This window comes from Carassius gibelio, chromosome A13 (genome assembly GCF_023724105.1).
Source record: "Carassius gibelio isolate Cgi1373 ecotype wild population from Czech Republic chromosome A13, carGib1.2-hapl.c, whole genome shotgun sequence".
In the NCBI taxonomy this organism is placed as follows: domain Eukaryota; kingdom Metazoa; phylum Chordata; class Actinopteri; order Cypriniformes; family Cyprinidae; genus Carassius; species Carassius gibelio.
In genome coordinates this window covers 9,743,776-9,756,644 of record NC_068383.1, presented here as the reverse complement: position 1 = coordinate 9,756,644, position 12,869 = coordinate 9,743,776, and the positions used below count along the sequence as shown (strand labels likewise).

Genomic DNA, 12,869 nt, shown 5'->3' with positions numbered 1-12,869 from the left:
TGGCCAGAGCTAGTGGCAATATGACAGCGTAGTAATCACAATAAAAAAGGATTACATTACTTCGTGAATAGGGAAAATTGCCTTTGGAAACATACCTGGAAAATTCCAAAAGTTCCTGATGAATCCACTTGGCATCACTCTCCCAAACACACAGACTGGTCAAAGCAGGTATAATCTCAGGCTGAAATACTTGATTTAAAGGCTTGAAATCAATCATATTATACTGGATAACTGACAGTAATCAGCTTAAGCTATAATTAATGACAATTTAAAGAGATCACGAGGGGGTGAAAGCAAAGAGATTATTTATATTTGCATTTTTGGGGATAAGAAATGTTTGCATTCTTAACTTCTTATTGGAAGTAAGTTCATATATGCCTCTAACGGAATGGAAATATCACTTTGATGTGTTTTCTAGAAGCATCTCGTTACAGCTAAACACTCTCACACAGAGCAATCTCCTGCCCTGAGCTAAACCAGAGAGGAACTTGAGCTATAAATGGCAGAGAGAAAGAAAGAGAGTGAAGCCTGTTCACTCCCACTCACTGCTTCCTACTTCTCCTCTTCTCATCTCCTCCTCAGGAAACACACACATTCTTCAGTGGTGGAGAAACTCTGTCACCAGCACTCTCATAATGGACAGCACACACCTCCTTGATAAACATACGCACTGATTCTCTCAGAAAGGATGAACTATATCTTTCTCTCAGATATCTGCTCAGAATTTAGGCCCAGACAGAGTTAGTCAAATCATGCTTCAAGTGTCTGCTGAGTTTTGTTTGGTTCTTGACCAGATTAACTCTAATCAGTCACATAGATCTGTAATGCCATTTTACATACAGTTTATGCATCCAGGAACATTCAGTACCAAAAGAACTGCCCCCTCGACTGCCTCAAATGAATCACTTCACTTACTATAAGCAATACGTTTCACATCTACTTCATACATCTGCTATGAAGTTCAAACACGCATGCTTTAAAACATTGTTTTGGCAAGCAAATGGTTTCTTATCCAAAATCATTAGTAAGCCATTAATAAGGTAGTTTCCCTGAACAGTGAACACTGTTGTTCTGTCAAATCGTGGATGTTAGTTTATGCATCACAACCTGCCCAACAGAACAACACTGACTCAACCAATGGGAAGAGTTTGGGGTGGGACAAGGGCTATGTTTACACTAGTGTGTTTTTGTTTTAAAATGCCTAACTACTCCGTCGTTTTCGATCCTCCAAAACTGAGACTTTCGAAAATGCTCCAGACCCTTTTAGTTTGAAAACTCAGGGGTTGCATTTCAGTGTAAATGCTGCCCAGATTCACTCTGCGTATTCTTGACGACCGTGTAAACAAAAACATCATGCTCACTTTGGTACCTGCATGAATGGTGACATGCGTTTTCGGTTGTGTTCACCAAGGCTGCATTAATTTTATCATAAAAACTATGGTACAAATATGGTAAAACATTGAGAAATACGGATAAATAATCTTAGAATTTAAAAAGAATGCTATTTTAATACATTTTAAATGTAATTTATTCATGTGATGGCGAATCTGAATTTTCAACAGCCATAAATCCAGACTTCCTTGTCACATTCGAATGTGCTTGATTTAGTCCATAATTAAATTTCTTATTACTATCAATATCTATCAATATAAACCCCAAACTTTTACACATTAAACACTGCATAGAGCATACAAAAATTTTACATTTTAGCTCAAATTTAATTTGCTATAATTAATTTTATTCCGCTATATCACATAAATATCACCATTATAAGTACTATCCGGCTCTCTAATAGTTTCAGTCATTGAAAAAGCATGTGAAGAATTACAATTAATTTATACTGCTTTCAGACTAAATTATTCATAATCATAGACCTCTAAAAGAAACTTTTTAAATATTTTTTTATTTGTTTTTGCACTTCTCTGTTTGATAGTTGTCAGATTTATCTAACTTCTGGCATTCTGCATATCTCCTGTTTTCGTCAATAGCTAGGTCAGACATAAACCGATTGACAAACTCGCCAAATATGATTACTTGGAACTAACTGAACTGAACATGTTCCCACACACACAAAAAAGGATGGGCACGAAACTTTCATCTATAAATACACAAAAGAAAAAAAAGAGGGGGGAAAAAATCGCACTTTGAAGAGATTAGATCCATCTGTAAATATTCCTGCTCTTGGAAATGTGTCCCATACCTTCACCTGCAGGCCAGTTAATAGCAGTCTACTTCCAGAACAAAAACTAGCCATCAACAGCAGGAAGGGGGAATTACGAAATTGTCATGTTGCAGGCCAACAATATTACTATATTTGGAGCGAGGCAACATATGAACTCAGAACTTGACGTAGCAGAGTTATTCAAATATGGCAAGTGTACGTGAGAACAGTTTTATACGCGGAGACTGGGACTTGAGATCATCCACAAGTTACCGACAAGGAAAGAAGGAAGAGGGGCGATGTTTATGTACAAATACCGAGGATATTAAAAGAGACATCAACGTGCACACTGAACTTCCTCACAGTCGACTGTAACGTTCACTAGACACTCGTTTCTGCAATGCAACATCGCGGTTAAGCTGTTGCTGTTTCTTTTTTCCCTGTCACTAGGCAACGGATCTTCGAGGCGTATTAAACATTCATGAAAAAGGACGGGGAACTTAACTTACCAGCAAACTTTCCAAGTTGATCGCAGACCGCGGCTCTTTGAGCATGGCTTCCAGTTTTCTCAACCGGGTTTCCATCCTTCTCTCCGCTCCTAGCGACATTTTTGCTTTGTCCTGGCGCCAGTCTGAGCAATGACGAGCGATCTGCCCAACTTTTCTGGTTCACATTAAAGATACAAGATCTTATTTCAAGTTGTCGAGCAGCGGGCCTAGACAGCCTCCTACTCGCCGCCCTCCAAAAAGTACCCCGTGCTTGTCCAGAATAAAGCGGACAAAAAAAAAATAATCCAATGGGAACAATTGAGGTTTTCCAAACTTTCCCCCTCACAACAATCTATGAAGTGGCTACTTTAAACAATTGAGCCGAATCAAACTTCTCATCCTTCAGTGCGAGCGTACCGTTAATGGCGCGATAAAGTTTTAATTTTGAGAGGATTCAGCAGCAGGGCGTTTTCTGGGCGCCCCTCTCCTCCCCGCCTCTCTCCTCTCTCCTCCCTCCCCTCGTCTCCTCTCTCCCCCTCTCTCTCGGGTGCTCCGGACTGGCTGAGCCTGGCTTCAAATCTTCCCCAATTCATAAACAACGTCGCTGTTGTTCAAAGACGAGCATCTGTTGGAGTCGAACAGAGCACAAACTCCAACGCATTCCTGCAACACACTAAACTGCGACCTGAAACGGAACCGGCGCGTTTTATATGTATTATAAAAAAAATTCCTGATAAAGTTAGTTATTTTAAGTTACTCGCAAGCGCTTTCCTCAAGTGTCTCCACATGTCGTTGGTGGATTAGGTCTCTCGCGCCAGTCCCGCGGATCAGTTCTTCGGTGTTCCTGCAGGTAGCTCGAGCTCGTTTCTCTGACATCCACTAGCGATGTCCGATTCGTGAGCGAATCGGTCTTTTGACTCGGACAATTGTAAATGAATCAGTTGATCTGAATCACAAAAACGATTGGTCCAAACGATTCGCCTTGAGCGGTTCTCGAGTTTTCAACTAATACATTTACATTTAGTTATTTATCAGACACTTTTATTAAAAGCGACTTACAAATTAGGACAATATAAGCAATCGAAACCAACAAAAGGGCAATAATATGTAAGTGCTAAGTCTCGGTTAGCCTAATGCACATAGCAAAATTGTTTTTATAATAAATAAAAAGAAAACAGGAAGAAAATAATAATTAAAAAATCTGATGTTAGAGTTTTTTTTTATAAAACAAGTAGTAATTCTATAAATAGAACAGAAAAAGCAAGTGTTTAGAGGGTCGAGTGTTTTTTTTTTTTTTTTTTTTTTTAGAATAGATGGTGCTAGAGTTCAAATGCTAGAGGGTAAAATGATTCCATAGAATAGATAACAATTGATTCAGTCAGAACACTGATTTTAAGTTCTGATTACTACATTTAAATCGAATGGAAACTCATGAAACTGCAATATAAGCCAAAAAAACGTGCCTAAATATTGCTCATCTGAAGATTTTACAGTGGGCAGTATGCCAGATATCAGGAATAACGTGATGACGCAAGTTCGTCATGACGTAAAGTAATTGTTGAATCGTTTATGTAAATGATTCTTTGAAATGAGTTGCTCAAAACAACCGATTCGCTGAAATGAATCTATCACTAACGACCGCGACAACAGCGGTCTTTACCCATAACCCTCTCTTCTCTCTGTCTCGCCCACGATCGGCGGCACATAGGATAATGCAAATATCCTCCGGTGGATATCATTCTATTACTGAAGAATCGCAGAACATCACTAGGCTTTTAGTTTTACTCCACATCATTTCTAAACACAATTTTTATGCTGTACTGAGCGTGAGTTGACTGAACTGAGTGGGAAATGAGACGTGACTGAACACAGGATGTTGAAATCACCACAATGACTCATGTTTCTGCAGACAGAGCGGAGTACATTGTAAATCGTCTTTTTATGTATTATACATTAAAATGTATTATATTTGTTTATTTATTAGGTGAATCAAATAAAGATATGATTTCTGAAGTTTTCGAATTAAAATAAAATGCAGTGGATCTTCTTTAATGGCCTGTTGGTTTATTCATAAAATACAGAGTAGTAGAGGCCCTTATGAATTTATTCTAGAAACAATTTTGAAGTAGCTCGAGGAAAACTAAGGCAGCAAAACCTAATAAAGAGGGTAACAGTGACCTCTCTTGTATTTGCAACAATATTATGAAGTTAAAGTTCACTTGTTGATATTGGCAACTTCTTCCACTAGAGGGCGCGTTTTATAAAGGAACACTCATGAGAAATAACCTAACTGTACTAAAATCAAAAATTGAGTTGGTAACACTAGCAAGATTAAACTGACCCTCCATTTTCTGCATTCATACACTTCCTCAAGTTTCAGCTCAATCATGATTATTACACATCAAATTAAGTTTAAGTCTGGCCAAAGATATGGCTTATGCCATTTCCCAACCACATTTCATCTCATCTCATTTTCTCTTTAAGGTCAAAGAAAAAAATAAGAAAAATATATATGAACGTATTTTGAAATCTATTTTGACTGTGATCACACCTTTGTGGCCGAAAAGAAGGCACACATTGTCGCTGTTTAAAATGGGAAAAACTTTATTGGAATATAATTTGGCAATATAGTTTTTTTTTTAAACAGTATAAATGTAGAAGTTCTTGGCAAAATATCCCAGTTCTAATCTTCCTAATATTCCATAGATAAAATGTCTGAATTGGCTAGGACTATTTGTAAACTGTGAATAATTATCTGACACATCTTTTTCTTGAGATGCAAACAAATCTAACCCTTTCAAGTACAGAAAAATAAATCTTTCTGATTTAATTTTAATCCAGTTCTGTAACTAACTTGCATTTATATACGGAAGAGTAACTGGGTTCATCTAGAAAAGAAAAAATGAATATGCAATAGTATATTATAAAAACGGTAATCTTTACTGCCTTCCCCAGCATATTACAGTACTCTTAAAAGAGATGTTTTTTTAATGTCAAAACAAAATCTAATATAAAAACAAATGCTCTTAACACACTGTCAAAACAAACAACAAACACACGCATACATACACAGATTGGCAATCATTCGATGTAACCGGATCTTCTTGAACCAGTTCACCAAATCGGACTGAATCATTTGAAATGGTTCGCGTCTCCAATATGCATTAATCCACAAATGACTTAAGCTGTTAACTTTTTTAATGTGGCTGACACTCCCTCTGAGTTAAAACAGACCAATTTCCCGGAGTAATTAATGTACTCAAACAGTACACTGACTGAACTGCTGTGAAGAGAGAACTGAAGATGAACACAGAGCCGAGCCAGATAACAAACAACAGACTGACTCGTTCACGAGTCAAGAACCGTTTCTGTCAGACGCGTCCGATTCGAGAACCGAGGAGCTGATGATACTGCGCATGTGTGATTCAGTGTGAAGCAGATTGACACACAGCGCTTCTGAAATTAACTGGTTCTTTTGGTGATTGATTCTGAACTGATTCTGTGCTAATGTTATGAGCGCGGGTAAATCGAAGGCTGGAATCAAGGGCAATCATCGTCAATGACGTCATTACGCTGAGCACAAAAGAACCAGTGAACTGTCTGAAAGAACCGGTTTGTGGAAAAGAACCGAACTTCCCATCACTCCTGGTGATCCGAAAACCGATGCAACCGGTCCTTGACTCGAGAACGAGTCAATCTTTCGTTCGTTATCTTGCTCGGCTCTGTGTTCATCTTCAGTTCTCTCTTCACAGCAGTTAAACGTGAAAAAAGTGAACAGCTTCAGTCATTTGTCGATTAATGCTTATTGGAGATGCGAACCGTTTCAAATGATTCAGTTCGATTTGGTGAACAGGTTCAAGAAGATCCGGTTACATCGAGTGATTCGTTTGCGAATCGGATATCATACACTGCAGTGAATGTGCTCACGACAGATCCAGAACAGAAGACAATGCTGAATAGTCGTAGTTTTTGCTATTTTTGGACTAAAATGTGTTTTCGATGCTTCAAAAAAATCTAACGGACCCTCTGATATCACATGACTACTTTGATTATGTTTTTTTTTACCTTTCTGGATATGGACAGTATACCGTACACGCAGTTTCAATGGAGGGACTGAGAGCTCTCAGACTAAATCTAAAATATCTTAAACTGTATTCCGAAGATAAACGGAGGTCATACTGGTTTGGAACGACATGAGGGTGAGTCATTAATGACATAATTTTAATATTTGGGTGAGCTATCCCTTTAAGTTTGTCTAAGTATATAGGTAAAGGTAAGACAAACAGAAAAACCCAAGGGAAAGTATAGAGACTAATCTCAGCTACTACACTAGAGGGTGTTTTGAGCATATCCTGTGCCTGGTGAACCTCAGCAGGGGTGCATCTCTGGATTCCTTTTGGCCTTGCGGTGGTTCGCTGTCAGGGTTAGCAGATTGTCCAGGCGAATCAGCTCTTTGCCTAGCTCAGTATACAGGCCACTGCCGAACATTTGGTTAGTGGTGTTTGGGACTCTGTCTGAGTATAAAGACAGAGAGCTGGGAAGAGGAGCTTCTGTACGTGGATGACCCTGTGAGAGTGCCAAGGGAAATACAACTAAATTAACATGAAAATGCAGCTTGAGCTACTCCATCATGAACACATGAAAAAATAAAGATGAATGATAGCTTTAATTCAATATATATAATAAATGCTTCATAAAGCACCTCGAGCATGGACTGAAAGCACTATAAAAATATTTGTTTATCATTATTGATATGGCTGGTCATGTGAACACAAAGTCTGACCAGTCCCATGATTTTACTGAATGCATGAATTTTTTATTAGTGTATTCATTAATACCACAGTAAAAACTAATATATTCTGAATTATCATTACTATTTGTTTTTGAGTATTAACTGATTTAATTTAATTAAAAATGCAATTCATTCATGTGATGGCAACGCTGAATTTTCAGTTGTCATTACTCCAATCTTCAGCATCACATGATCCTTCCAAATCATTCTAAAATGCTGATTTGGTGCTCTAGAAAACATGATGTTGTTTCTCTGATGAATAAACAGCTCAAAAGAACAGGATTTATTTGAATTGTAAATCTTTTGTAACCATAAATGTTTGCACTTTTGATCAATTTGATGCATCCTTGCTGAGGAAAAAATTATAATTACATTATTTAAAAAAATCTGACTGATTTCAAACCTTTAAACAGTATTGTATATTTGCATTATGTTAATTAAATTTACATTTTAACAATACCGCAAGAAAACTTACAGTAATATTTCAGAGTAACAGTTCTGAATCATTGGCAATAAAAGGGTAGATAAAAGGGTCTCTTACAAGTTGGTCAAAGTTCATCAGGAAACTCCAGTTCTTCTCCCTGTCATAAAACAACCATTAAGTATTTTACATCATGAAATTCTCCAAACCAGACGATGCAATAAATGATTTAGATTGTGATTGTTTTATTATATGACGGTGGTTTTGTGTACAGTAACTACGGCTATAAACAGTAGTTGTTGAAGAACAAGAGATGAGTAACCGTAACGTACACCGTCCAGGGGGCGCCTGGTCAACCACAATCCAGCCCGTATCAAATAACGGGTCAAACAATGCCACATTTAAGAGGTGAAAGAAAAGATTAGTAACGTAACTCCAGAGAAAGTGAGAAACAAACCGGCAAATCCACGACAATTCTAAAAAAGTGAATACCATTTTCTTACCATATCGTTTTCTTACCATTCTTTCACACCGGTTCGCTCTGCGAGCACAAACTCTCTCCAAACCTGGTCCTGCTTTACCGGATCTCGGGTATCATCGTCCTGCGCCGGTTTCTCACCGGTGTTTCGTGTCCTGACTGCTGAATGCTTGAAGACTGAGACCGAGGACTGAGAAGCGAGAGGACCATTCGGTCGATCCGGTAAACGGTACCCAGCTGAAGTAGCGCGCCGCGAGTTTACTTTTCTATCCATCACTTAGTCCTTGAGCTCGTCAGTCAAACACAAATATATTTAAGCCACTGTAAAGTCCATTTTTATCTATTTAACCACTTGGCTTAAACTGCTGCCTCAATGTAAGGTATTTTCTTTTTAGCAAACCTTCCTGTCTTGCTCTAAAGTGGATGGACGTGTCGCGCGCGCCAGTTTCAGCAATCACAACACGCGAGCTGCTGCTGCTGTCGCCCGGGTGCGAGGAGAGATTGGCTCTTGTTTACCCGGGATGTTTCCCCGGGAGACAGCCGGGCGATGCTGGGATACTCTCTCAAAGCTTTTGTTTATTCACGAGGAGGCGAGACATCCGCTGCAACTATGAGAGCAAATTAGTATTACAAAGGCCAAAGACTGACAGACTGGTGACATCACAACGCACGTGGGCCTACATAAAAGAACCCAGCTATTCAACCAAAATGTTCAAACATTAGAGGAAACACACACACACACACAAACTCTGACATATTAGTTTCCTTATAATGTGCTTGCATGCGACAGACAAACAGTAACATAACCTGTTTAATTTTGTGTTAGTAATTAATTCATCCAAAGCTGCAGTTTTGTACTTGACTTTGCAATGAGAACAAAAATGTAGACCTTCTCAAAAGAAAAATCATGCCCAGAAGATTCCTCTGCACAGAGGTAGAGAGTGATACAAACCTTTTCCCAAACACTGTTTAATTGTTACATGGTGACATTTGGCCTCTAAATGAGAGGCTATACTGTGATCTGCTCTGTTGTCCCAAGTAAATACTGTGTAAAAGTTATAAAAGAAAATATATTTTTTACATTTTTGACCAGTATTTAACTAGATTATTGTGATGCTTCAATCCGGTGTCTGAAAAATAAAATATTTTCATTACTATGCAGTGTTTCTTAAATATTATTAGAGGTGTCAGATGTGATGACTAAGAAGTCTTTGACTTCATTTTAATTTTATGGGATGTTTTTCTTGTTTTCAAGTTGCCCTAAAGGTGGCGATATAGTCCATATTTTGCTTGCCTGTTTATAGACAGCAGCAGCAGATTAATCAATCAAAAGTAAATTAAAAAGAGAGGGAAGAATAAAAAAGAACTCTTTTAAGCCTATAGTTTAATTTTGAGTCCATAATAAGATGTTTTGAGTTTAACAGTTTAGCGCTGAAATATTTTTAGAGAAACCTCTTTCAGGGCTGTGGGCTGAGCTAAGTTCACATACTGTCACAGCGTTAAATAATTTAACAGAGTCCAGTAAAGCCTATGATTCACTGTGACAGTAGTTCTGACTTCAGCTTTTGGGATACAGGTAACATTTGTACCTGCAGTGAGTCAGACAGGTCCAGTTCTGCTCATTTAATTTAAAATGAGAGGGTCCATATCACATATAGAACACCACATTGGACAGGACTTGAATTACCTGGTTAAAACTAAGAATATGAATATTTTCCATATCTTTTTATCTCACTAAAAGAACTGGAGAACTTTGTGTCATAGCAGTCAAATAATGGCTAGCAGTAATTACCCCATGAATGAGTAGCCAGCCTAAATAGTGACGTGTAGCCAAGTATGTTGTCCCATACACAGAATTTGTGCTCTGCTTTTATCCCATCCAAGTGAACATACACACAGCCAGAGCAGTGGGTGCCACAAAGAGAAGAGTAGTTTTTCAGCTGCCTGACTTTAAGCTAGTTTAGATTTTTCTTTAAATGACTGGGATGCCGTGCTGTCACATGGATTTATTGTAAAAAAATATTAAACACAAATAGCGTATTTCTATTAAATTAACCTCATGGTGATAATAGATGACATAAATTCATAACTAAAGGTTCTTTATTGGCATCTGTGGTTCCATAAATACTCTTTAATGTCCATGAAACCTTTCCATTACACAAAAGGTTATTTATAGTTGAAAAGAGGATATTTTAAGAACTGTTCACTGAAAGATCTGATGCTGTCAGACAGATTAAGTTATTCATAGAAAATACGATTTTCATGTTTTGACCTTTTGCTTCCGCTTTGAAGTGTAATACTGATATTTTCTCAGATACAGATATTTTTAGAATAGAAAGCGTCTAAGAAAACCATTACCATGAACTGTATGGATACCACAGGCAATATCAGACGATCATGTCCACAGCAGGGGGAGACGTCTGTATGTTCCAGCTCCTGCCAACCTACATAATGATTTGCAAGAGGCTTGTGAGGCACTGTCATCTTCCAGCCAATTTTAGGCAAGGTTTACTCGTTCCCCCCTCAATCCCAACCCCCAACACCCAAACACTTAATGCCTTTCTCCTTGAACGCATGCAATGAAACGATTAGAGGCAATTTTTCCTATATGGATAGATATCCGATTCCTGACGCATAACGCCCACACACATTTTCCCATCAGCCTCACTCAAGGTGACAAAATTGTTGGAAAAGGTGATGAGTGAGAGAGAGCGAGAGAGATTAAATTCCTTTCTGAAATCGTGAAATAAGATCAGAGAACGACTATTTCCGGGTGTTTTTTTCCAGTCTAAAACGGTTGTTTCTTTAAAAGTTGTTGGATTGAGACAGTTCTGTCAGGAGCTCGTTACTCTGATCTGGTCTTTCGAGACTGCTAATTAACTTAGAAATAGTGTATCCCTATTTCCTCAAAGGACCTCCTACACATTCACAAAGTGACTATTTATTTTGATCAGACGGGGGGAAAACAGCGAAAAATCCTGTTGATTATTACAGGTAAAACAATCAATTAATTATAGAGGTATAAAAATCAACAAAAAAGGTTACAAGGTTACTATTTGCCATAAAACCAAAAATAAAAATATGTAAACTCTCTCTTGGCCAAAAGGTTGCAGGAACAAATCCAGTTTAATCTTAAGAGGTTCATACTTTTGCATTACAAGTCCTTTGGATGCCTGGAATCCTTTAAAATACCCTGTCAATTGTAATTGTGATGCTACTATGTTGGTCTGATTTTAAGAAATGTTCTATGTCAAACTGCAAGCAACAAAGTCACCAAGAAACAAGGCACAAAAATAACAACCACTTGTAAAGATTAAAATTAGTTTAAACTGCCTCTGAACATAGAGACCCAGGAGGATCATATACCAAAACACTTTCAGGATTTTTTCACGTTTATGATTCTTTAGTTAAGGAGACATCACAGTCTCACATACACAATGTGTTTCTCCTCAATGCAGTGTAGTCACACAAAAAGAGAGATGGAAATGATCACTTCTGCCTCTGCCCTCATCATTTTCAGGCACATGCCTGAAAAGTCAGAAGAAAAAAAGACCAGGAAAAGATACAGTTCATTTAACAGACACAGTTCATTTAACATGCAATAATGGTTATGTTCTCACAGTATATAAGGTAAACTGGCAATAAATAGCCTATTATAATTCTATAGTAAAACAGTAAAAGAATTATGTACCAATGAAAAAATACATGCAACTGTTTTTTTTTTTTTGTCAAACAAAATAATAAAAAAGGATTACATATAAAACATATTTTACAGCTTGCCCTGACCTGACATTTATGAAAAACACTTTGTCATGAGAATACCTCAGTCTCCCCAAAATAATGTGCAAAAAATTAAACTCTTGCAACAACATACATGTTGCACTGTTCAGCGCGTTCAGATATTCTGTTCAAAGATGCACACAGAACAATTTCACCAACAGATTCAGTTCTATCCATGATGCAGTTGCAGATACAATTACAATGCCATCTGTCTTCTTGCTTTATGCACAGGAAGTCTTAACTATGAGTGGAAAGTGCAAAAAAGTGACACAAATAGCCTTGGAATCAAGAACTCACTTGACTGGAAATCACTTTGCTTTTTTTAGCAGCAAAATGCATACTGAAAGCTTCCAAGCAAGAAAAACAAGAGAAGAAAATCAGTCAAGGTACATTAGACCAAAAAATATATAATAGTAATTACTTTTTAAGATTCAGAAAAACATCTTTCAAGGGTCTGCGGTCAACAATTACACATAACAGAAGAAACTATTTAAAATAAGCCCAGAAATGTCAAAACAGAGATAAAGAGGTCAAATAAGGACCCCACCGTGTCTTTCTTCCTTTTCTTTTCCTTAATTCTTCCTCACACACAAAATGGGGGGCTTCCACCGCACACCATGTTGCCACTTACTGGTAATGAACCAGGGATGGCTTCTACTACAGTTACTTTTTACAGCAAAATCGTCCCCTAAGGGGTTGTAGTCTGATGACCCTCTCTAAAGCTCTTATATAATTGCTATTTTTTCCTG

General features: G+C 37.7%; 2 protein-coding genes across 5 annotated transcripts in view; both read right to left on the bottom strand.

The window, feature by feature from the left end:
- Positions 1-3,542, bottom strand: part of LOC128026094 (rho-associated protein kinase 2) — a 48,380-nt gene extending 44,838 nt beyond the window's left edge. For 2 of the 4 annotated variants that reach the window (XM_052612822.1, XM_052612824.1), the window contains exon 1: positions 2,671-3,542. In XM_052612822.1, the coding sequence (XP_052468782.1) occupies positions 2,671-2,769 (99 nt within the window). In that variant the 5' untranslated portion in view covers positions 2,770-3,542. The remainder of the gene's footprint in view (positions 1-2,670) is intronic. The other 2 variants (XM_052612823.1, XM_052612825.1) reach the window with 2 other exon arrangements.
- A 2,249-nt stretch (positions 3,543-5,791) lies between these two features.
- LOC128026772 (uncharacterized protein C2orf50-like) lies at positions 5,792-8,913 on the bottom strand. The gene is made up of 3 exons (XM_052614044.1): positions 8,382-8,913; positions 7,983-8,022; positions 5,792-7,215 (listed from the first exon to the last, which is right to left on the bottom strand). Exons 1-3 carry the CDS (start codon positions 8,612-8,614, stop codon positions 7,018-7,020), a joined length of 471 nt encoding a protein of 156 aa, XP_052470004.1. The 5' UTR covers positions 8,615-8,913; the 3' UTR covers positions 5,792-7,017.
- Between the last annotated feature and the right edge of the window lie 3,956 nt (positions 8,914-12,869).

Excerpts from the sequence above, each read along its gene's own strand:
- LOC128026772 (XM_052614044.1), bottom strand. The coding sequence starts at position 8,614 with ATGGATAGAAAAGTAAACTCGCGGCGCGCTACTTCAGCTGGGTACCGT. Across the intron at positions 8,023-8,381 it reads CGAACCGGTGTGAAAGAATG|GGAGAAGAACTGGAGTTTCC; the intron begins GTAAGAAAACGA and ends GTTTTATGACAG. Across the intron at positions 7,216-7,982 it reads TGATGAACTTTGACCAACTT|GGTCATCCACGTACAGAAGC; the intron begins GTAAGAGACCCT and ends GCACTCTCACAG.